Below are 21,348 nucleotides of genomic sequence, written 5' to 3' on the forward strand. Positions count from 1 at the left end.
GTTGCCTTTGGATTTGTAATGCTTTCAAAAGCTGAAGCACTATTTTATTTTCAAGTAGCCTATACAGCACATTTTCTGAGTGAGTGGTTTATCTTTACGATTTTTAAGGAAAGAAGGAGAAGGGCAACTCAGACTGTTATCCCTTTTGTCAGAAGTGAGTGATCAAAGTTCAAGGTTTTGTGTGCTTGAGAGAGGTTGATGGTGGAGGCTCAGGTATCTCTGGAATTCCTGTTATTGATAAAGAATGTGCAAGATCCTGTTTCCCTGAATATAGAGGGCATCAAATAGCTGAGAATAGGTTCTTTGCTTGCAGCTCAAAGACCTTTTAACCAAGAAAGTGTTTAGATCAAAGAGCTTTTAGCTTTCTGTCAGGAGTGTGCTCACAGGTATTCTGCTGTCTGGTTTCAGTGACAGTCATGTAAAACAAGCTGATCTTCTCCTTATCTGTGTTATGGCCCCACCGACTTTCTGGGGTTGCATTGTTGGTGTAACAGCCAGATTTAGATTCGGAAACAAAACCAAGTAAGGGAAAGTTTTTTTGCAGTTTCATCAAGGGTTGAAATGTGCTCGTGCTGGTTCTCCCAATGTTTTGCAGAACTGCTACCACAATGTATCAACTTGTGCGTTGTACACGCTTGGGAATACCAGGAAATTTGACAGGTTAATTGCTGAATTAAAAGTTCAGCAATGACTCAGTTAATTTAATTTCCACCTTTGTTGTGATGTGTCCCTGTCAAAGCTACAAGAAAAGTGGCCTTCTTTTAATTAAATATTTCTTTCATAATGTAATGGAAACTTACACTGGGAAATGGATCCATCCTTGTGGATTTAAGGCAACTCCAGAAAATTAGCAAACAGGTAAGTGAGTATTTCTGTGGTAGCTGATTTAAAAAATAAATTTTATAAGTAAATTTACATTACAGTAACAATGGAACCAAGACCAAATGCATGCCCACTGCTACCTTTTCTCCAAGAAATGGAACAGCGAGCCTCCACAGGACAAAGTGATACTTTTGTCATGGTCACTGTCAAATAAGAGTTTAAAGGTGGACAATTAAGACCAGTCCCATATAAATTAAATTTAAAATTTTGTATTTTGATTAAGAGTTACCTATCCCTAAATTAAAAAAAAAAAACAAAACAAAACAAAACTGTAAAGAAGCAGAGCTCTGTGAACTTGTCCCCAGTTTCTAAAATTCAGGCACCTCTGCCTCTTGCTGCTTTGCTTGCTGGTTCAGGCAGTGCAGTCCTGGAAGGAGATGCTGCACCTCTGCTTCTTGCACATGGAGCTTCTCTGTGCAAAGGCCTCCTCACTGTCCGACCACTGTGTACCTGCTCAGCTGCTAACAAGTGAAAACACAAGAATTTGTGAGCCAAAAAATTGCAGTAGGAACAATTTTCACGGGAAGCTTGAGAAATTCTAAAAAAAAAATTATGGGGGAAGAAAGTTCAGAAGGAACAAAACTGAGATAAAATTGTTTTAGTTGCATTTTTAAAGGCAGGCACTGATAAAATCTTGCAAAGGGCCATTATTATGTTGTAAATGTACCCACACAGTTCCTGGCAGCTGCTGGTTTTACACATCTAAATAGAGATGAATGTGGCACACCCTTGGCAGTTTTGTGCAAGACTTCAGCCTTTGTGGGTTAAACTCTCAAATGCAGTTTTCTGAGCAGGAAGTAATGTGTCATATTCCCAAATACAGGATACACTTACATTTTACTTCAGATGATGGGCTGGGTAATGTATCTCTTTTTGTATACTCATGGAGCATCTGAAAGGACAAATCCCACATTCAGAACTGCATGTGCTCAGTTAGCTCATTAATTTGATGTCCCTTTCTATTAATAGGGAGTATCTTTAATGCAGATTTTAAAAATGGAAAACCCACCCCTCAGTTGCCTAATTGGGATGTGACAAGCCATGTTGCAAAGCTGAACTTGAGTTACTGGTTTTGTACTCTGAGCTTGTTGTGTTTGGTCATCGAGTCCTTTGTGCTGCCATCAGAAAGCCACCCTACAGCCCTTTGCTATTGTTAGTGGTGATTTGCCACTCCCAGCAAAGCACTGAAGCACTGAGAAGCCTCACATACCATTCCCTGCATCTGTGTTGCAAAGTAAATGGCTGACTTTGCCCTTAGCTAACACCTAAATGCAGTGTTGTTAGAGAGGAACTGAACTGCACTGGTGGCCTTCAGGTGATACCAGATCAGTTCTCTTATCTCCAAAGGCCACCTCCATCTTCTCTTTTTATGGTTTTGGTGGCACAGTAAACCATCAATGTTATTTTGTCAATTTTAATACATGAGCAGTTTTGTTACTTTAGTTTAAATACATGCATTGCTTGTGAGATTGGAGTCTAAAACAGCTACAGGGAATAATTTGTTTTATGACTGTTAAATATGCAAAATTAATTTTTGTACATTTTTCTCCTGCTGTATCTTGAATTTACCCTGGATTTCATGATCTCTTTCTTAAATGTACAGCTTTCTTAAATGTACAGCTAAGACACTTGTTTCTTTTGAAGGGAGCATGTCTTCTTAGCTGTTAAAGCTAACATACTGCTCAGACTAACTACTTTTTGACTTCAAAACCTTGGTATAATGCAGAAAGATTACTAAACCTTCGGGAGCTCTTCAGAAGATATGTGACTCTGGAGTGTACCACTTGCCAACAAAGTAATTACTAAATAGTTGAAAAACTGTGATGTTACACACTTTTAAAGTTTTATTTTCCCCAGCATCAATGGCAAGAAGCCTCCTCCTTTGAGGTTCTATTTCCTAAGTGGTGTGATGAAGAGCAATAGGCTGTTTCTACTTAATCCCATATTGAAACAGTGTATTTTGAGTTGCTACAAAGTTTCATGTTTGTAATGTTATTTGGTACTGGACGAACTGTTTTCACAAAAAGTCAGCAACACCAGCACTAGAAAAACCTTTCACGAATAATGGAGGAAGCTTAGAGTTCCCATTAACCTGTGTCATAGTATGGGTTTTTTCCCTACTTGACAAATTTTGAACTTTCATGTGGAAAAAAGAAAGGTTTCTTCAGTTTTCAGGAGTAGCAGTCACAAAGTAAACTCCTGAGTTTCCACTGTAGCTGAACAGCTGATTTACCTGGATAAATCAGAAGTGGATAAAGCTGTGTCCAAAGGGAAAAAGAAAAAAAAAGGCATTTGGGATAATTCACCTCTGTTTGAAAAATATGAAAAATGAACCAATTATAACTCTTTTCCACCACAGATTACTGTAGTAAGGGATAAAAAAGGTTTTCTAAACAGAATCTGTTTGACCTTAAGTTGGATAGTAACTAGATTTCCTTATCAGTTGGCATTTGTGACTGATTTAACTACTTGAATTTCAGCACTTATTTTGAATAACTGCAGAATAGCAGCACATATCTGATAAAACTTTTTATAGAATCAAACAAAGTTAAAACCAAGGTTACTTTCGTTTAATAGTAACCCATTTAATTTATCATCAAGAGGAATGCTGTATTTTTTTTCAGTGCATGAGTCAGTAGTTCATCTATGTGAGGGTGAGTGAGTAATGAAACAGCAGCATCCTGGCTATTGGATATGGCAATATTGAGATAAGGGCTTCCTTAGATAGATTTCTTATACTTTAGCATTTACAGTGTGATCGAGTTATAGCTGGTTTAATATCATGCAGAACCTATTAAGGTTAACATCACAAATTTTATTAGTGCTGGTTATGATTATATAACAAACTCAACATGTCAAGGACAGACTGGTAGCTTAATTTGAGATACAAAAATGAGATACAGGAACCACATAACTAAAGGAGTTTAAACCGGTTATATTCAATTTGAGATAGCAGAAGCTTGCTTCAGGTTAAAGGTCCTTAAATGCAGTGAGGTATAAAATAATGCTTCATTATTTCCTTGTCATTCACAGCTGACAGCTGTTGATTTGGAAGGAGATATCAGAGGAATTTTGAGTTGAGTACTGGTATGATTGAAAGGTAACAGTGTGACAAGTAGCAAATATTTCTCCCATTGCTCATCCCTCTAAGGCTGAGGTAGAGTGATTCACAAGATTTAACATCTGAAAGTAAAAGAATTCACCTTTGGGTGACTAACTCTGTTAGCTTAGGGTCAAATCATGCCATGTTCTATATGGTTGATCCAAGTAATAAAAGGATATAAGGTGACTTCCCTAGGCCCTGTGCCATCACTGCCAGGTCAGAGGGATGTATCTCACTGGGGCACTGTGTCCTGCCCCCCTTCCCAACACTCTGAGAGCTGAGGCTCCCCCAGACAGCATGAGGCAGAGAGGATGTTGATGACTCATTTTCCTTTCATTTTCATCACAAGCTGTTCCAGTGAAACAAATATGCTCTCTCTCCATCCAACCTTAATCACAGTTGAACTCTCCAACAGTTTAATGTCAATCTCTCTACAGTTTTGCAGGATCAACAGGAAAAAAAACCCATGGAAATTCCTCACCTCAAGCATGGGACTTGATGATCTCAGAGGTCTTTTCCAACCTAGTTGACTCTGTAATTCTATGTTCTTCTAAAACTACAGCTTGTACCAGAGAAGATTCATGTTCAGGCTGGCCTCCAGCTACTTTTTCCTAATTTCTTTGTTCCTTCTAGCTCTTGGGCTCACAAATATGAAATTTAGAGGCCAACATCATAACCACTATAGCCCAAATATTACTGTGAGACTGTGAGATGAGATAAAGGATCCTAGTTATAGAAGAATTTGCTCATTAACTTAATGTGGAATGTGAGCTTTAGATAATTAATGAATTAGAAAGGGAAGAAGAGGAAGAGAAGAAGTAGGAATGGGGTAATTTCTCAGAAATGCTTTATGGTGTTAACTGAGGAATTCAGAAATCCCCCACTTTCTCTGCTTTCCTTTGGAAAGTTCTTGAATCATCTCCAAAATTTACTGGGCTTCCACTGCTCCTGTTCCTGCTCCCTAAGCCAAGAACTAGCACATGGGAATTCAGGCAGGAACAAGTAGCTGCAGATCAGAAGGCTTGGGACTTCTACAGTAAGAGAGTAAATGTAGCCTGTTCGTTGTGTGATCTTTTACTCAGAACTAATTTAACTTTTTCCTGGAAAAGCCAAATTTTCCTATTCTATTAAAATTGGGAGTCCTAGGAACCTAATTTTCATATGTATGTAAAATAGCACGAATTTTTCAGAAGTTAAAACAAGCATTAGGAGCTCCCCTGCAGCTGAGGAACTCCCCACAGCAACACCCTAATGTGAGCTGGATGCTGCAGGTGCTGGGTCTTCTCAAATTTGCACCTATTGTTTATAGCAAAGGGGTCCTGGTACCAGAATTTAGAACTAGATCTTTTGTTTCTTGTTATCCACAGTTCTGTTTAAACTTTCAGCTGCCACTTCTGCTGCCATTTTTTTTAACCTTGGTTTGATTTTTGATCATCTCTGTCTAATAACTGGAGTGTGTCTAGTGAATTTGGTAGTATACCAACCCTCAGACTCTTAAGAAACTGTTTCTGTCATGCTGTGGCTCATCAGTTTTTGGCTGCATGAGCAGAGCCCTGTTACCCTGAGATGCACAAGCCCAGGGTTTAGGTGTGAGCACACACTGTCAGCTCAGCCCAACACTGTGGCAGTTAATGTTGGCATTTTGCAGCAAGGGGAGACAGATGATAATTGGTTCAACAACTCACAACAGCTGACAAATGATCAGGCCTGACAATGAAAAATCAAAGGTTTTAAACTAATTTGAATGTTTGGATGGAGTTTTTACATAATTACTGCTCTTGTATGGCTATGGCATTTTAAAAAGGGTACCAGGACCTTTGAGCCAGATTTAACTCACTTTTCATCGTGAGGGAAACACTGAACTATTGAACTGCATATGTCTTAAATAAAAGTTAATGACAACGTAATATTAGATACATATTTTAGATGCAAGATTTTTCTAGGACATCCTTAATTTTTTACGTATAGGGAACACAAATAATTAGAGCCACAATTAATCTCTCTTCCCTTACTAATGCTGTTTACTGCAGCATAAAGTTTGTTTCAAAAGATATATAATGACACATGTAGTAGAAATTATTGTATGAGCTTTTTCGTTTGTGGTACCGATTCTCCAAGTTTGGAGATTGCATACTGGGACAAAAGAAGACAAGTTTCCAGCCCTGGGCAGTTTCTAATCTAAACTGGGAAGTGAGTTGACTGCAGTGGAAGGAATGCATCCACCTTTTTCCATCCAAAACGAACTTTCCCTCAGTTTCGCACAGCGCGGTTACGGGGTTCGGGCACTGCCATGTGTAAGCGGGGCTGGTGAACGAATCTGAACTAATGCCGATCCCTGCTCTGTAGCTCAAATTAGGAAAAACGCGGGTCGTTTTCCGAAGGCAGCAGCCGGCGGGAACGTGCCCGGACTGAGGTGACACCTCGATATCGGTAAGCGGAGCCCCTGTACCTGCCCTCGGGGCAGCCGCGCAGCCCGATGCGAGGCCCGTGTCTTTGCGGAGGTTGTGGGGTGTGGAGCCTCCACCTCCGACCCGCGCGTTCCCAGCCCGGAGGGTTCCCGTCCCGGGAAGGTCCGTTTTTAACATCTCCGCCGTTACCTCCCCAGCACGGCCGCTGCCCACCGGCAGCCGCTGCCACCTTTCCGAGGCATCTCGGGGCTCCCCTGCCGTGCGGAGGGGCCGAACACCCGCGCCCCTCCCGCCCGGGCAGCGCCGCCCCGGCCGCCCCCTCCTCCCCGGGGGCGGTGCGCGCTGACGCGGCAGCGCCGCGGCTCCTCCACCGGCCGAGTCGCACAATTATGAGAAAGAGGCGCCGGGCCGAGACCGCCGCCAGCCCTGGGTCCCGGTGTGGAGCCGAACCAGCGCCGTCCTCCGCACCCCGCGCCTCCCTTCGCCCCCCGTGCGCCGTCCTCGCCCGGCCGCTCCCCACCCAGCGCTCCGCTGCCGCCGAGCCCAGCCCCGATAGATGGAGACAGGCCCCGCCACCGCCGACGCCGAACCACGAGCAGGAGCTGCCCGGCGAGAGGAGAACCAGAGTCGGCGCCGAGACCCAGCCCGGCCCTGAGGAGAATGGTGAGGGTGTTCGGGTGCCGCGGCGGCGGGGCCGGAGCGCCCGGCGGGGCGGGGGAAGGGACGGGGCGACCGGCTCAGACCTGTCCCAGCCGGCTGCCGCGGGTCCCGGCCGCCCCGAGCCGCCTCCCCGCCCGGGGAGGAGGGAGCGGGGACACCCCCCGGGCCGTGCCCCCAGCCCGCGGGGGAGGCTCGGGCGCCGGGCGAGGCTCCCGCCGCCGCCCTCCCCGCCTCTGCCCCGGGGCAGCCGCGGGGCCGCGGCCGCTCCCCCGGGCACCCTCCGCGCCCCGGGCAGCGCCGGGTCCCGCGGCCGAGGGACCGCAGTGCCGGGAACGGCAGCGCCCGCTTCGTGCTCCGGCCGAGCGCTCCCTGCCCGGCACGACGGTTTGGGGTAACACCGGGGCTCACACGGCGTGTTCTCTGGGCTGCAGCAGTTCTCCCCTTCTCATCTTTCCACCTAGTGAATTTTTTTTTGTTTGTTTCTGCGTGTTGTCATGTACAAGGGAGCATAGAAACAGTTAGAAAGCGATGCATGAGCGTCTGTAAAGAAACACAGTTTTAATTCCAGCTCTTTCTTCTGGCTGCTGCTCAGTTCTTTATCCTTATAAGTTTATTCCTTAGTTGATATTTATAGAATCTAGAGTGATTCATCACATCGAGTGCTTTCAAATAATTTTGAAAATCTAAGTGTGGATTTCTACGGTCTGTTTGAACACCCGGTTAAGTGCTTTGTTTCGTTTTAAATAAAGGTGTTTTATTTCACGGTATTTTGTTTTAGCCCGCAAGGATTCAGTGCCCATCAGTTCTTCCATTTCTGAGTGTATCTGTGAACTGTGTGGAAATGTGGGTTGTCTTTTTCTAGAATCTGCAAATCCAGCACTCCCCTAGGAAGAAGCTGAAAATGCAGCCTTCTGTTCTGACTTGAAAGAGTGCTTGGCATCTCCCACTTGTGTGGTACTTGCTCTTCTCAACTGAAGTGATTTCGTGTTGGGTTTTTTTCTGTTTGTTTGTTTTTAGTTTTGGAGAGTGGAGTTTTTTGTTTGGTTTCATTTTTTAGTTTAGCTCTGGAGGGTTTTTTGGTGCTGACATAGCTTGGAAATATACAAGTTGGTTTTAGCCATCATAGATTTGTAAACTCTAGGCTCAGCAGTTTTTCTGTCATTGTAACATTTTTACAATGTCTTATATTTGCTGTGTATTTACTAAATATTTTGAAACCACTGTTTAACAGGTGTTTTGCCTGAGTTGAACATAGGACATTTTATGCAAGTTCATTTTGTTAAAAACTTCCCTACTGTTCCATGACTATTTAGTAGCTTTGAATAATTGCTGGACAGTGTCCAACATTAAATCAGGAATTATTCTAAGGAGTGAAGTTGTTCAGTGTAGCAATTCCGGCTGTTCAGTTTTTTTTTTTAAATGTGTCTGTGTGGGTGAGATAAGTGTCTGCTAGATCATCCTTCATGCCTTCTGGTATGAGGCCATTCCTGACTTTGCTGTTTCAAGTGTGTGGGGGGAACCTTTCTGCATGTGGAGCTGTTTAGGCTGGATTTGGACTGTTTGTACCTTAGTTTCCTGATGTTGTACTTTGATTTTTTTTTTTTATTTGCTTGCCGTACAAAGACAACTTGAAACATCACCTTGCATTTGACAGTTATCTCAGTTTAAGGATACTGTATCAGATCATCTACTGCCCCACATGGGTTATCTTGGAAAGAGTTACTCCATTGTGTTTTAAACGTTCCTTTCTTTTCTTATCCCTTGAGGCTCTGCCTAACTAGTCCTGCTGCATTACCATTTTGTCTTACCACATCAGTCCTGCTTTCTCTGCTCTGCTGGTGACAGACTACAGCATCCAAAGTCCTCTCTTTTCTCATAGTTGTCTTTGCCACATGCTGTGCTTCCTTTTCCTGGAAACTTTGGACCAACACCCTAACTTTTCATGCTTCTCCTTCATGTCACTTCATAAGGTGCATTTCTATTAACCATTCAGTCCTCGTGGACGGTCATGACAGATGAGTATTTTCTGAACAAAACAATATTGTTTTGAACTTAAATAATAATACTGATGCACTAGAGTTTGGCCATGTTGGTTTACGATTTGATGTCAGTAAGGCTGCAAATAAATCTTTAAGAGGACTTGTCAGAAACTGTGTGTGAAGGGAGATGCTTTTAAAGTCTAAATCAGTGTTCTTGATAGAATTTTGCATAGTAAGTTGATTTTCTTTTCCAGAAAACCGTGATTAGCCTAATTAGGAGTTTAATACATAACTATACTAGCAGTGACACCTCTACTAAACCTCTGGTGCTGCCAACATATTGTCTGAAATAAACCCAAATTTGAAGTTTCAGTCTTTAAAAACTCGAGAATGGTAGCTTATGCTTTGAAATACCAATTCAATTACGGAATCATACTTCTCATGCCAATATACTTAGCCTGAGAAATATATATTTGTCTTTTTTTAATTGATATTTATTTTTATGGGAATTCTCAATTTTCGTTCAGCAGTGTCTACTTTGGCTGCAATATTTGTGTGCCACGTTAATTTGCTGAAACAAGTAACATTAGTTCTGTTTCTTTGTCCCTCTTTTTTAAAGGCAAAAAGAGAATCAAAGTTTTGTTTTTAAGATGATGTTTCTTGTTTCTGTGAATAATTCCATCTTAGTGCATTTTAGCTTCAGTGGCTGAAATTTCAACAGTTGACTTTTCATCTGATAAACTATTGAATAATCTCACTCTTGGAGTATATTTAGATAAGATAGTTATAAGATTATTCAGGAAATGTCACTTTTTCCTTCTGATACTGACAACTAGTTGTGGCCTCTGACAAATGAGTCTATGTGCTTCATTGGTTCTACAAAAAATTGTCCACTTGACCTGTGGTAAAACTTGAACATTTGTTGCACACTTTCTTTGTGTTCCCTGGCCTGAAACCTTTTTCCTTTATTGTAGTCTCTGCAGACTTGTCATAATCCTTTATTTGACTTAATCCCATCACTTTTGCTCACATAATGAGAATGTAGAGGTGACGGTGTCATATTAATATATCGTGATACAACCTGTACTGAAAATGATCCGCCTAATCCTTGGTTTCTGCTATTTTTATTATGGCAAGCTTGGCTTTTCCTTTGCTTAAATTGTAGATGTTTTTGTATTTCAAGTAATAGAAAGCTCATCTAACAAAAGGAACAGAAAAAGTAAACCCCCAAAACCTTTGTATTGGCAAGCTTCACTCCCTGGCCTGGCTCAGCACGAGGTTAGCTTGGAACCCCTGCTGCTGTGCAGGAGGGGGGGTGGGATGTGCAGGAGGGGGGGTGGGATGTGCAGGAGGTGACTTGTCTGTTTGGCAGCAGCCTGTCATTAAACAGTGTGGTCGAGCACACTGGACCTGCTGCTTCTGCCTGGGTGTCCCCACAGACCCGAGCAGGGCAGTGGTGTCTCCATCCCAGCTGCTCCACTGATGGAAGGAATGCTGTTTTCCCTTGAGGAGTGGTGAGTTCTTTTCAGCCTTTACACCTATATTTTGCTTAGCATGTGAAGTAGGTGTGAGCCATTTAAAAGCAGGGACATGAGCCACTTTCTTTTGCTACCAGGTTTGCTGGACCTACACTACAGCTGGAGTTTGTTTTCCCTCCCAGCTGCTCTAATTCTTGCAGGGAAGAAAGGACAATGCAGGTTCTCTAATTGCTGTTAGGTGAACAGAGATTTCTTACTCCCCTGTTCTTTCCCAGAAGGAAAGGCCAGTGAACTACTGATGGTATGATGAAACAGAAAAAAACAAGAGAAACTGGGATAAATAACATTGTTATCCTTAACTGTATAAGATTTCTTTTTTCCTTCCCAAAATTTGGGCAAAAAGTGTTCTGAACCTATTGAAAATATGGGGAGAAAAATGACTGTATTGCTGATTGTGGTGTTGATAGTTCTGAAAAACTGCCTTATGAAAGGACTAGAATATTGAACTATGGCAAATGGTTTGACAGCATATGGTATAAGGATGTTATGGGATTAGTCTGTAAGATAACTGTAGTGGTTTATTGCCAAGGAGAATTTAAAGTATGGTACCAAACTGACAGTGCATTGAAACCTGGTTTATAAGTTATGCATTTTTTTCCCCTTAACTAAAGATGAGGTGACATGGTACTGAAGTGGTAGGCTTGAATTAAACCTTACTTATGGGAATTTCTGTCTGTGTTTGGTTGTTTTTTTTTTAAATCCTGAAAGTTGCATCACAGATATGAATTGTTTAATACTTATGTTATTAAGAGTAATATGTTTTTTCCTGAAGCCTCTTACTCACTCTAACTTGAACTGTTTCATACATTTTATGTTGTCACATTCTCTGAAATGTTTGCACACTCTGTGTATATGGCAAACATGCAGTTGCTGAGTTAACATCCCAACCCATCTTTATTTAATTTGATTTCAGCTGAAGGAGGATGCCATATGATTTGTGTGCTGGCATATCTGTTGATCCTTCTACAGCTGCAAAATCAGAATTTTAGAGGGTGATTCAGTAATTGAGTTGGTGCTCTGTTGTGTGTAGTTGGACAACCGATGTTTTCAGAAGATCATCCAGCTTCAGGAACATCTACTGTAGACCCTCTGTGAAGCTTTATTGGTACTTCATCTTCAACCTGTCTGTGGAGATCAGTGGTTTATATTCATATACAGTCCAACATGAAGTGCTTATTGTGTTTAAATGCACATCATGTGTTCTGCAAAGAGCCAATACACAGTTTCAAAGAGTGTAGAAGTGTGCTTATAGTTTGTCTAAATCTGAAAATTGTGCACATGTGAATCTTACCAATGTCTAAACTTCCTGCTGGTAATTGTAGCAGCAAGAATTTGGTGAGGCTTGTTTCAGAGTTGGAGAGCACTGGAACTCTTTTAAGGTCTGTGGCAGACTGGTCAAGCTTTTTGCTTCCTAGTCATGGATCCCAGAGCCTGGACCAGATGACTCCTGGTGCTGTTGGATTCTGTATTTAATTGTTTACTGCTAATCAAAGCAGACTTAAAAAAAAAAAAAGAGAGAGAAGCTGCAGATTCTGAGAATTGGCATATTTCTCTTAAGTTCTGATTTGCTGATTTTTATCTTTTCTTTTTATTCTTTGCTGGCAACTTTTTGGATGATTACTGCAGTATATTTCTGCTGTGTTACACTAAAGCATTCTTGCTTGAGAATACTTTCTCAGTTACAGCTCTGAATTAGTTTAATCTAGGTGTTCAGTCTTTTACCGTAAGTCTGTAATCCTCAAAGCCTGGGAAAGTGTCTGTTACAGCTCAGTCAGTCTTAGCACAATGGTTTTTGTAACTGAATACCAGATTCTGTTCAGTGCTTTGTTCACACTTACCTCTGCCCAAAGCAGTACTTATTTTCTTTATCTTATCTACTTGATTCTTGTCACCTCTGCTAAGAGTTTTCGCTTTGTAGTCCCCTGACTTGTGCTGGGTGGAATTTGGCAAGGTGTCCCTGGCTGATGGGTTTTACCCAAATGTCTGCTAATTTTTTCTCTAACGCCACAAAGTTTTTGTAAAATGTGGACTTGAAAAACTTGGCTCTTAAAATTTAATTTTAATAAATAAATGTACGTTTTTGCCTTCTGCAAATTAATTTCCAGGTGCTTTGTTAGCAAAACTGTGTTTCACAAGCATTTACTGCTTAAAAATTTCTAGACTTTGGGCACTCTTAGAGCTAGTATAATTTAGCAGCACAGTTCTTCCCATTGTTACTCTATTGACAATATATTTCCTGGCTGACCTGGAGTGCTTGAGATGTGGCTGTATGTATTGCAGGGTAATAATCTCAGATTATGGGTTATTGTTCAAGCCCTTTGCTACTTGTTCCCACATCTGCCAAAACCCTTCTTAAAGGTGTAATCCAGTCTAAACTCATCTAAACTCTGGCTGTCACCCTTTCACTTGTCCCTTTATGCTTCTTCCTGTGCTCAGCCACTATTTTGGGCATCTGAACTGAATGAACTTCTGATCACCTTCTTTTTTTTCCTGGATTATTCTGTCAGTCGTTCCCCTGAATCGGCTTTCTGTGTGACTGCATAAATGCCAGTGCTGGTATGAGTTAGGTTGGGATCATGTGCAGAGGCTTAGGAAAATGGGATTGTGGCACCCCAAACTTGCCATGAGCTGTGAAGCTGGATTGGAAGCTTGCTCTGCAGTGCCTGAGAGTTGATTTGTGCCATCGTATTAGTGTTTGGTTACTCTGTAAGTGTTGTGTTTGGTGTACATGAATGTTTTCTGTGTTGTGCACAGGCATGGATGGAGCTGTGCCATCACGAGTCAGGTTCTGTAGCCTCTTTGAAGTATAAACCAAATGGCATTGTAGGCCTTGCCTAATTGTACTGCAGGCACGTAGTAGCTATTCTTGAGTACTCTTGTACTTAAATTCTTGTTTACAGAGGATGTTTTTCTGACTTGCTTCTCTGAATGTATGCTAACAGATGCAAGATCACTTGTTTTTACCAGATGTGTTGTGCTCCAGTCTGTCTTTGTGAAGCTGGTCTTGTGAGCTGCATCAAGATGAGTTTGACCCCTTCCATCAAATTATTTTTGTTAGCAAATGATTCACTGCTGGTAACTTGTCTTGCATAACAATATCTTGCTCATTTTTTTTTCTCCGTGTTCTTAACTTGCTACTTATTTGCTTTTTAGTGGTATTCCCATTCCTGTTTAACTTTCTCAGGAAGCTGAACCTGTTTCTTTGGGGTAGGAGAGACCAAAGCTGCATTCTACTAATGAGCCTGCCAGAGCTCAGCACAGCAGCCGTGTGGACAAGGTTCAAAGGCGGTCATGCTGATGTGCAACGTCGTTAAAATTGCACGTAGATTGGCTTTGTGTAGGGAGCTTAATGCAGCATTCTAGTTTGTGGCTAGAGCCAGCCTGAAAAAGCTGTTTGCTTTCCAAGCCTGTCTCTGTGGCTGCTGCGGTCACACAAGTCTTTAGTCAGGCATAACTTCAGTCACCTGGATAGGTTAAATTATGCATGTGCTTAAGTGACACATGATTGGAGCCTAAAAATACCAGTTGTGTAATTACAGAACTGTTAATCAACTTTCTCTTCAATTATAAAAATCAGTTAATCTACAAGAGTAGGTGCAGTTAATGATGTTTTAAATGTCAGAGTCTTACCAGTTTCTCGTGCGTTCCCAGGCTGCAGTGTTTTCTGTAGTTTGCAGAATTCTGTTAAACAGCAAATTTAATAAAACTTCAGCTGAAGAGTACATGACTGGGTGATCTTCTGGCCACAAAGTTTGAGAGAGGTTGATCTTGAAGGAATTCCTGCTCATAGTAGTAATCTTGCACTGGGGAAAGAGTGATGAATCACTGATCCCATAGCTGACATCCTACACAACCTTCTAGGAGCTTAACATCATCTGGTGTGGCAATGCCTCTGGATGCAGAACTAGTTAGAAGAGTCTCTCTCCTCCTCATTTCAGAAACTCTAGTTTACTGACTCTGTAACTGCTGCTGAAGATGTTCATGGGGTTATGCTGCAGGCTGGCCCATGTGGAGTTTGGGATGGACATACTCCTCTTAAACTGGCATCAAAATGGCTTTGCAGCCAGAGGCATTGAAAAGCAGAAATATCTCCTTAACTAACCTTTGTCCTTTTAATTTGTGCCAGCTTCAGAAATACTCTTGATGAGGATTTATGCCTTTGCCTCATTAAGCAATTGGTCTGTCTTAGTCTTGGTTTCTTTTATAAAAATCTTATGCAGAAAAATCCCTTTTTAATTTTCAGCTGTAGAAAACCCGTGGTTTGTATGCATGCAGTTTTTCTCCATAAATCTTACAGCTTTATGTGCAACTCGGGGACTCTTCCCTGTTAAGTTCTCTGTAACTGTTTCGGATGCATTAGTGAAACAATGTGGCCTTTTTATGTTACTTATATAGGGAAAGAGGGCGGAAAACACTCATCATCCTTGTCCGGGTTTGGGCTGCCGTGTTACAGGTGAAGATTCTGTGGTGATGAAGGCTGCTAACAAACAGGTCATTCATTGTGTGGATGGGTCATCTGGTTGTGCTTGGTGTTTTGTAGCCCACAAGAGGAATATTTGGTACCTGTATAATCATAGGACTTTTCTGGACAATATGATGCAATAAGCTTTGGGCTGTGCTTTCTTCCTGGTGTAGAAAATCTGCCATTAGAAAAATCTTGTCTTCAGGTTGTAGAGAAATGTTTTCTGGTCACACACATGTAGGCAATCTGCAGAATACAGGTGGGCTTCACAGAGAGGGGGAGGATTATTCACAAAAGCTAATTAGGCAGCAAGTCCCCAGGCTTGCTCAGAGGAGATGGTGGGGGATTCACAGCAGCTCTTTTCTCTTCTCTCTGCAAAGAGGATGTAGAAAAATTAGCACTGCTGAGATAAGGTTAGTCTTTTTGACTATCCTCTTGGGTGTCATTACTGAATTTTTCAGGTCTTTTCCAACAAATGTAAAGATCTTGCATGTAGGACAAGAAAAATCCTTTGTAATTAATGTATTAGGACTTGGATTTTAATTATACCGTGAATTAGAAAAAGTCTTCAATGCCAGATGAGAATGGATGCTACTCTCAAATACAGGGTATCTGCTCACCTAAAATGTGACCTTAGGCAACACGTTCCTGCTTCACTGGCAACTCTCTGAGGAATAAAGAAATACAGTCTTAGCTTCCTTTCCTTCCTGAACATCAGGATACATGTGCTTAAAAAAAAAAATCTCTTGGTGTGACAGATCTGTAGTCCTTTCCTGGATGCCTGTAGTCGGTGTGCTTTTGGGGATTATTTTGATGTACCTTGACAGTATGCTTGGATCAGCCCAGCTGTTTTGCCAACCCACTGTATTTCTGCTACCAAAGGGGATGTCCTACTTCCCTTGTTCCCACCCTGATCATGGCCATGTGATCCTTTCTTGTGCCTTGGTTTTCTGCCCAGTTTGCATCTGAATCTGTTTGTTCTAACATCAAATCTACCTGCGTTTTTAGGGATCAACCCCAAAGGGCGAGTGCACAACTGCTGGTGGGAGGGAAGTAGCAGGAGAATGAGTGGGAGGGCAGAGTAGCTCAGGAGGGCACTTGCTCTGCTTTTCTTCTCTGACTGCACCCTCACTTTATAATTTGAAGAATTGCATCTATTAAAGCAAATATTTCCCCTGTGTTCCTTGGCTTTGCCAGGATCTCCACCTCCTTTACTGGTGTCTTTTGTTTCTCTAGAGTGATTGTCTTCACTCCTTTCCCAGTAGGCCAGGGAGGAGTCCGTCCCAGGTATAAGTCCAGCACAGCTTAGACAGGCCTTTGTGCCACATACCACTCAGCAGGGGTGAGTTTTACTGGAATTGAGTATGCTGGAAGAAATTATCATAAATAGAAAACATTTTCCAAGGGCAAGTTGTGCTGTGGTCTCTCAGTATCATTTAATTAGTTGTTTCCCTCAACCTGCAAAAAAGCCCAAACAACTCAAAAAACCAAAAAAAGGTTAGTTTATTTCTAAAAATAGTATATTTAGTTTCTGAGTAATTATTTAAGTATGTAGTATTTAATGTAGGTGTGCCTCTAAAAGCATCAATAGCTCAAATAACTGTTTGTTCCCCTCAAAAAACGAGAGTGGAAATTCTTAGAAGTGCCTAAATAAACATATATTGAGATAGTAATTAGCTGCTTTCACATTTACCTTAATAAAGACCCAGTTAAGTTTCTTCTTTGCATTTTTCTAGAGTAAACAGAAACTACTTGAATAGTTTTAGTGGGGAACTTTATCTTCTGATAAGAGTGTAGGTACATGGATGTCTCTAGAATGCTGTCAGGCTACTTATGCCCTGAGATGAGGGCTGTAGTCTGTGCAGTCCTGAGCAACTGAGGGCCTTGCTGTGACAGGAGAGCTGGTTCTTTGTCTTGACAAGCAGTGCAAGTGTAACTGAATCCAGTAGCTCTTTGTTAGTGAGCTGGATTTAAAAATGCTTGAGTCTATGTAATTCTACAGCAGGTGAGCTATAGCAAATTCTTGTTTTGGCTTGCTTTTATCTCAGCTCATCCTACTTTCCCCATCGCATTCTAATCTCCCAAGAACTCTGACTAAAATGTTTGCTTCCCCTGCTGTAGCTGGCAACTATTAACACACTGGTGTGCACAGGCAGGGACAACATAGAGAAGAGGAGTTAATGTGATGTACTCCATCACACCTTCACAGTCCTGCCCATGGGTGGTGCCCATATTTCCCTTAGCAAGGATGTGAAGGCAGTCAGGGTTTGTATAACTGACGTCCGTCTCCTTCAGACATCAGCTCTGTTCCTGATAGTTTAATACTAGCCTGAAACCAGTCTAAGACTTATTTTCTTCTCTGAGTTGAATTGCATAGCTTCTACAAAATTATTTTCTTAATAATACTCACTGCTAAAGTGAACAAAATTCCGAATCTGTTTCGTGTGGGTCTTTAGCTGTGTGTTTACTGACAGACCTCTTTCCTAGTGTCAGTGGTTTTGATTATAACAATGAATTTGTTTTTCCTGATACTGTGTCTAAAGATAAGTTATGTGAAATGTCCTCATCCTTAACAGTGGTCTGGTGCTGTCACCTATTTCATGTGCCCACTAGTATCTTCTCTTGCTCTTCCTATTCAGAGAAATATTATTGATCTATGATAATTAACGTGGGCATAAGGCTTACAGGTTTATAATTTTTTGGGGGGTTTGTTTTAAATATATATATTCAAAGGGTTGTTTGAGGCCAGCTATGTCAAAAATTCCTTAGTGATAACAAGTTTCCATTGCTCTAGTGAGTTAATAATAGCCTACTTAAGTCAGCAGGCACCGAAATCTTTGCTGTGATGATAGAGAAGTGTGTTTCTTTGTACGACATGAAAAATAAGTCAGATCTGTAAACTGAACAGACTAAGAAAGTGGTAGAGCAAGATAAACAGCATCCACCCTTTCAGCTCATTTTTATAGTTGTAATGTGCTTCAGCACCTAGTCCATTAATCAGATATTCATGCACTTCATGAACCAGAAAGGGAGGACCTTCCTTAAATCTGCAGTTCAAATACTGCTGAAATACATCCTTTGCATCAGGGGAAGGAGTGTGCAGCCTGTTTGCTGCCTATGAATAGTGGCTGCCAGAGCTGGGCTTTCTTCATCTGTGAACAAATCAGAAGCAGATCAAGAGCAGGATTAATTATTTGACTGGTCCATGAGCCTTTTCCTGCTACTGTATTTCTGGAGGTGACCACCACTTATTTCTGTCTTGCGTCTTAGACTTCTATTCCCTGTGTGATGGGGAAGGAACTGGAGGTTGCTTGAGGAATACAGGCACGAGATTCAGGCTGTGTGAGTTGTTTTACCTCCAAAAGCTTGCCCCAAGCCTCATTTCCAAAAATAACCCCAGAGTTTATAGTATTGTCTGTTTGTACAGCCTCTCTGGCACGTGCAAGGTAAGCCCTGCACTTGCCAGAAATGTGAGGTATGAACCAAACTAATACTTTCATGTGGAGTAAATCTGATGAGCCAGGAAGTGCAGAGGCTTCAGCAGCCAGCACAGTGTGTCCCCTGGGTCCCTGTGGAAAGGACCAGGGAGAGTGGCCATCCTTCATACCCACAGAAATGCTTTGACCAACTTAAAAAGGCTTGGCATCGTTCTGTGCATGCTGGTGAGTAGGAATGCTGACTGTACCTTCCTGCTGGGCTTATTTAGGAGTGTGTGTAGGCTTGCAATCTGCATCAATGGAACATCAGAACGATTGCAGGCTGCAGCTAAATCATTGGTGCTGAGAGAGGTGAGGAGGATGCAGACCATACAATTGTATCACTGTAGATAAGGAAAAGTAGGCTGTGTGTTTAAAAATGTGAGAGATTTGGGGTTGGTTTATATGGGTCATGAAACATAACTAAAAATGGCTTTTAAATGAGGAAACCTATCAGAAAGAAGAGGGCACTGTATGACAGGCTTGAAAACATTCCTATGTACTTTTGCCATGCTTTTTTTTTTTCATTTTTTTAATATCATTTGAACAAAGTGGATATTAACAGGTAAAGCAGAGATAACCAAAAAACTAAATCTGTGTTTTCCTTGCTCTTACTACCACATGCTCCCTTTCTGTTCTTTTCTTTCATCCATTGTTGTAAATTTTAGGAAGTAATGAATTATTTTCATCTCCTTTGAAAGCTCAGTGGTTTATTGCTTCTAGATCATAACTTTGGTATATGTTTTGAAATACTTTTTGGTCTGTGAGCTCACAGGAAGTAATTTATAGATTCTTTAGCAGGGCTAAAATTTTTTAGCTTGGTATTTCATTAATTGGGAGGATTGCAAACATAAACTCTTTTAAAATTAATTTACTTACTCCAATGTACGGCAATGAAACTGGTTTACAGTCTGCTATGTTTTCCTTTTCCTACCAAAATTCCAAATTCTGTCCATGAAAGTTGTTGGGAAATAAAAATCAAATACATTTCTCTCTCTGCTGACCCTCGACTTCTCTGAAGGCATATTCAGGAGCAGCAGTGCCATCTGCTCTGCTGACAGTCTCAGGGAGTCTCTGATTTTGCAAGTTTAGTTACTGTATCTGTTATAATTGGACATTTAACTCTGAAGGTGTTGATTGTTATATCAGCTGAGAAAAAGCGAGTTCAAAATTCCACCAGTGTGTGCGTGTCTTCTGAAATCAGCTGATGGTTTATTCTCTTGTAACCTGAACTATCTCTTACTTTAGAATCAGCTATGAAATATTTTCAAGGTAAATTTGAATATTTCTTTTATGCCCTGTGTGGATGGTGTATTTTTCTCATTTAAAGATTCAATAGTTTCTAAAGAAGAGGAGCAATCTTATGGCTGGTCTAACTGTGGAACAGCTGTACCTTCACCTGTTAAATAAATGTATTTAAAAATGTGCTGCATTTACTCTGAATTTCTCACTGAAAGACCTGTATTGCAGTTAGAAGATAACTTTCCCAATAATATGGGTAAAGTGAATTGAGATTGAATGTAATAAAAATATTCCACAAATATTAGGTCTGTGGTTTTTTTCTAGTGTGTCAGAGTTAAAAGTAATGATTTCATAATGCTAAATTCTGTACATCAATTTAGGGTATTCTGAATTAAATGGATCTGCAAAAAAAAATCCTAAACTACTGAATTATATGTTTTGTAATTATACAGTGAAATAATTCTCGCAGAATCAGCCTGTTCTTCAAATAGCAGGTTGGAATAATTTTCATAAAGTTTAAGAGAACTTTAAAAATCCCTTTTGACAAATCCCAGTTACTCTTTGCATCCAGAACTGCACGAGGGTTCGGTGAGTTCTGTGGTGGCTTTTTTACGTCAGAGAAGAACGTGATGAAACAATAGCTACTCTGTTAGAGACCTGGATTGCTGTGAAATCTGTTCAGAGCAAATCTCCTGAACTGTTTAATAAAGAATAGGATTGTTGAAGGTTTGTTTTTGGCACCAGGGGAGCCATTGAGATGAAGATTCCTATCGTTGCTTGCCGCTCATTTGAGGTTTGCTTCCCGTGAGCAGGAGAATTGACAGAAGGCTTTCTCTGACTGCCCTTTTTCCTTCCCTGCTTCAACAGTTTTTTATTTAAATAAAACTAGGACTTTTTTTGCTGTCAAGCAGTGTATTTTCAGGGCTGTGGCAATATTTTCACTAGAGAAGTCTTTCAATCCAGAAAATTGGAGCTGTTTGGTTTCTTATGGGTCAAGTGAAGCCGAGTGAGCTGCTCTGCTCAGAACAGGATCTTCAACATAGCAGAGACACCTTTTCATGCATGATGGGTCTGTCTGAGTTGGTGACATTCTGTGACAAAATTCCCAATGCATTTGGGAAAAAGAGATAAATGAACCAATTTTTTCTTGTAGATGAGGCAAGTAGTTGTTTCAGAATAATAATGAAGTAGTCCTGATGGAGGCAGCAGGTAAAATATCCTCACACAAATATTTTCATTTGTGCTGGATTAAACAACAATTAAGATTAAAGCACAGTCCTTCTCATTTAGAGTGACATTCTTCACAGGGATACATTAAAGCACTGTATAAATATCTTTTGGCATTGTGGCAATATCTGAACCTATTTGTCTTTCTAGTACTGCACGTATCCATACTTTTTGTAGAAGTTAGTACAAAAAATTGATGAGGTTGACTTGTAGTGTACTTAGTGATTGAGGAACAAATTCTGTGGGTGTTTTGTGCATTCTGTGGACATACAACACTGTTGTTCTTTGTCAGAGAGTCTTTTAAATATAGTTTGTAATACTAGCTGGCTAAATGCCTTGTTTCCCCCACCCCTTTAAAAAATAAAAGAAAA

The 21,348-nt window shown here is 41.1% G+C and overlaps 1 protein-coding gene across 4 annotated transcripts in view; it reads left to right on the forward strand.

Annotated features, from left to right (window-relative positions):
• The first annotated feature begins 6,736 nt into the window (after positions 1-6,736).
• The window catches only part of TRPM7 (transient receptor potential cation channel subfamily M member 7), a 53,967-nt gene continuing 39,355 nt past the window's right edge, over positions 6,737-21,348 (forward strand). The window contains exon 1 of one of the 4 annotated variants that reach the window (XM_051796578.1): positions 6,737-7,056. In XM_051796578.1, the coding sequence (XP_051652538.1) occupies positions 7,054-7,056 (3 nt within the window). In that variant the 5' untranslated portion in view covers positions 6,737-7,053. The remainder of the gene's footprint in view (positions 7,057-21,348) is intronic. The other 3 variants (XM_051796579.1, XR_007906106.1, XR_007906105.1) reach the window with 3 other exon arrangements.

The sequence above is a fragment of the Manacus candei genome, unplaced genomic scaffold (genome assembly GCF_025592945.1).
Source record: "Manacus candei isolate 608988 ecotype Guabito, Panama unplaced genomic scaffold, ASM2559294v1 h1tg000046l, whole genome shotgun sequence".
Taxonomy (NCBI): domain Eukaryota; kingdom Metazoa; phylum Chordata; class Aves; order Passeriformes; family Pipridae; genus Manacus; species Manacus candei.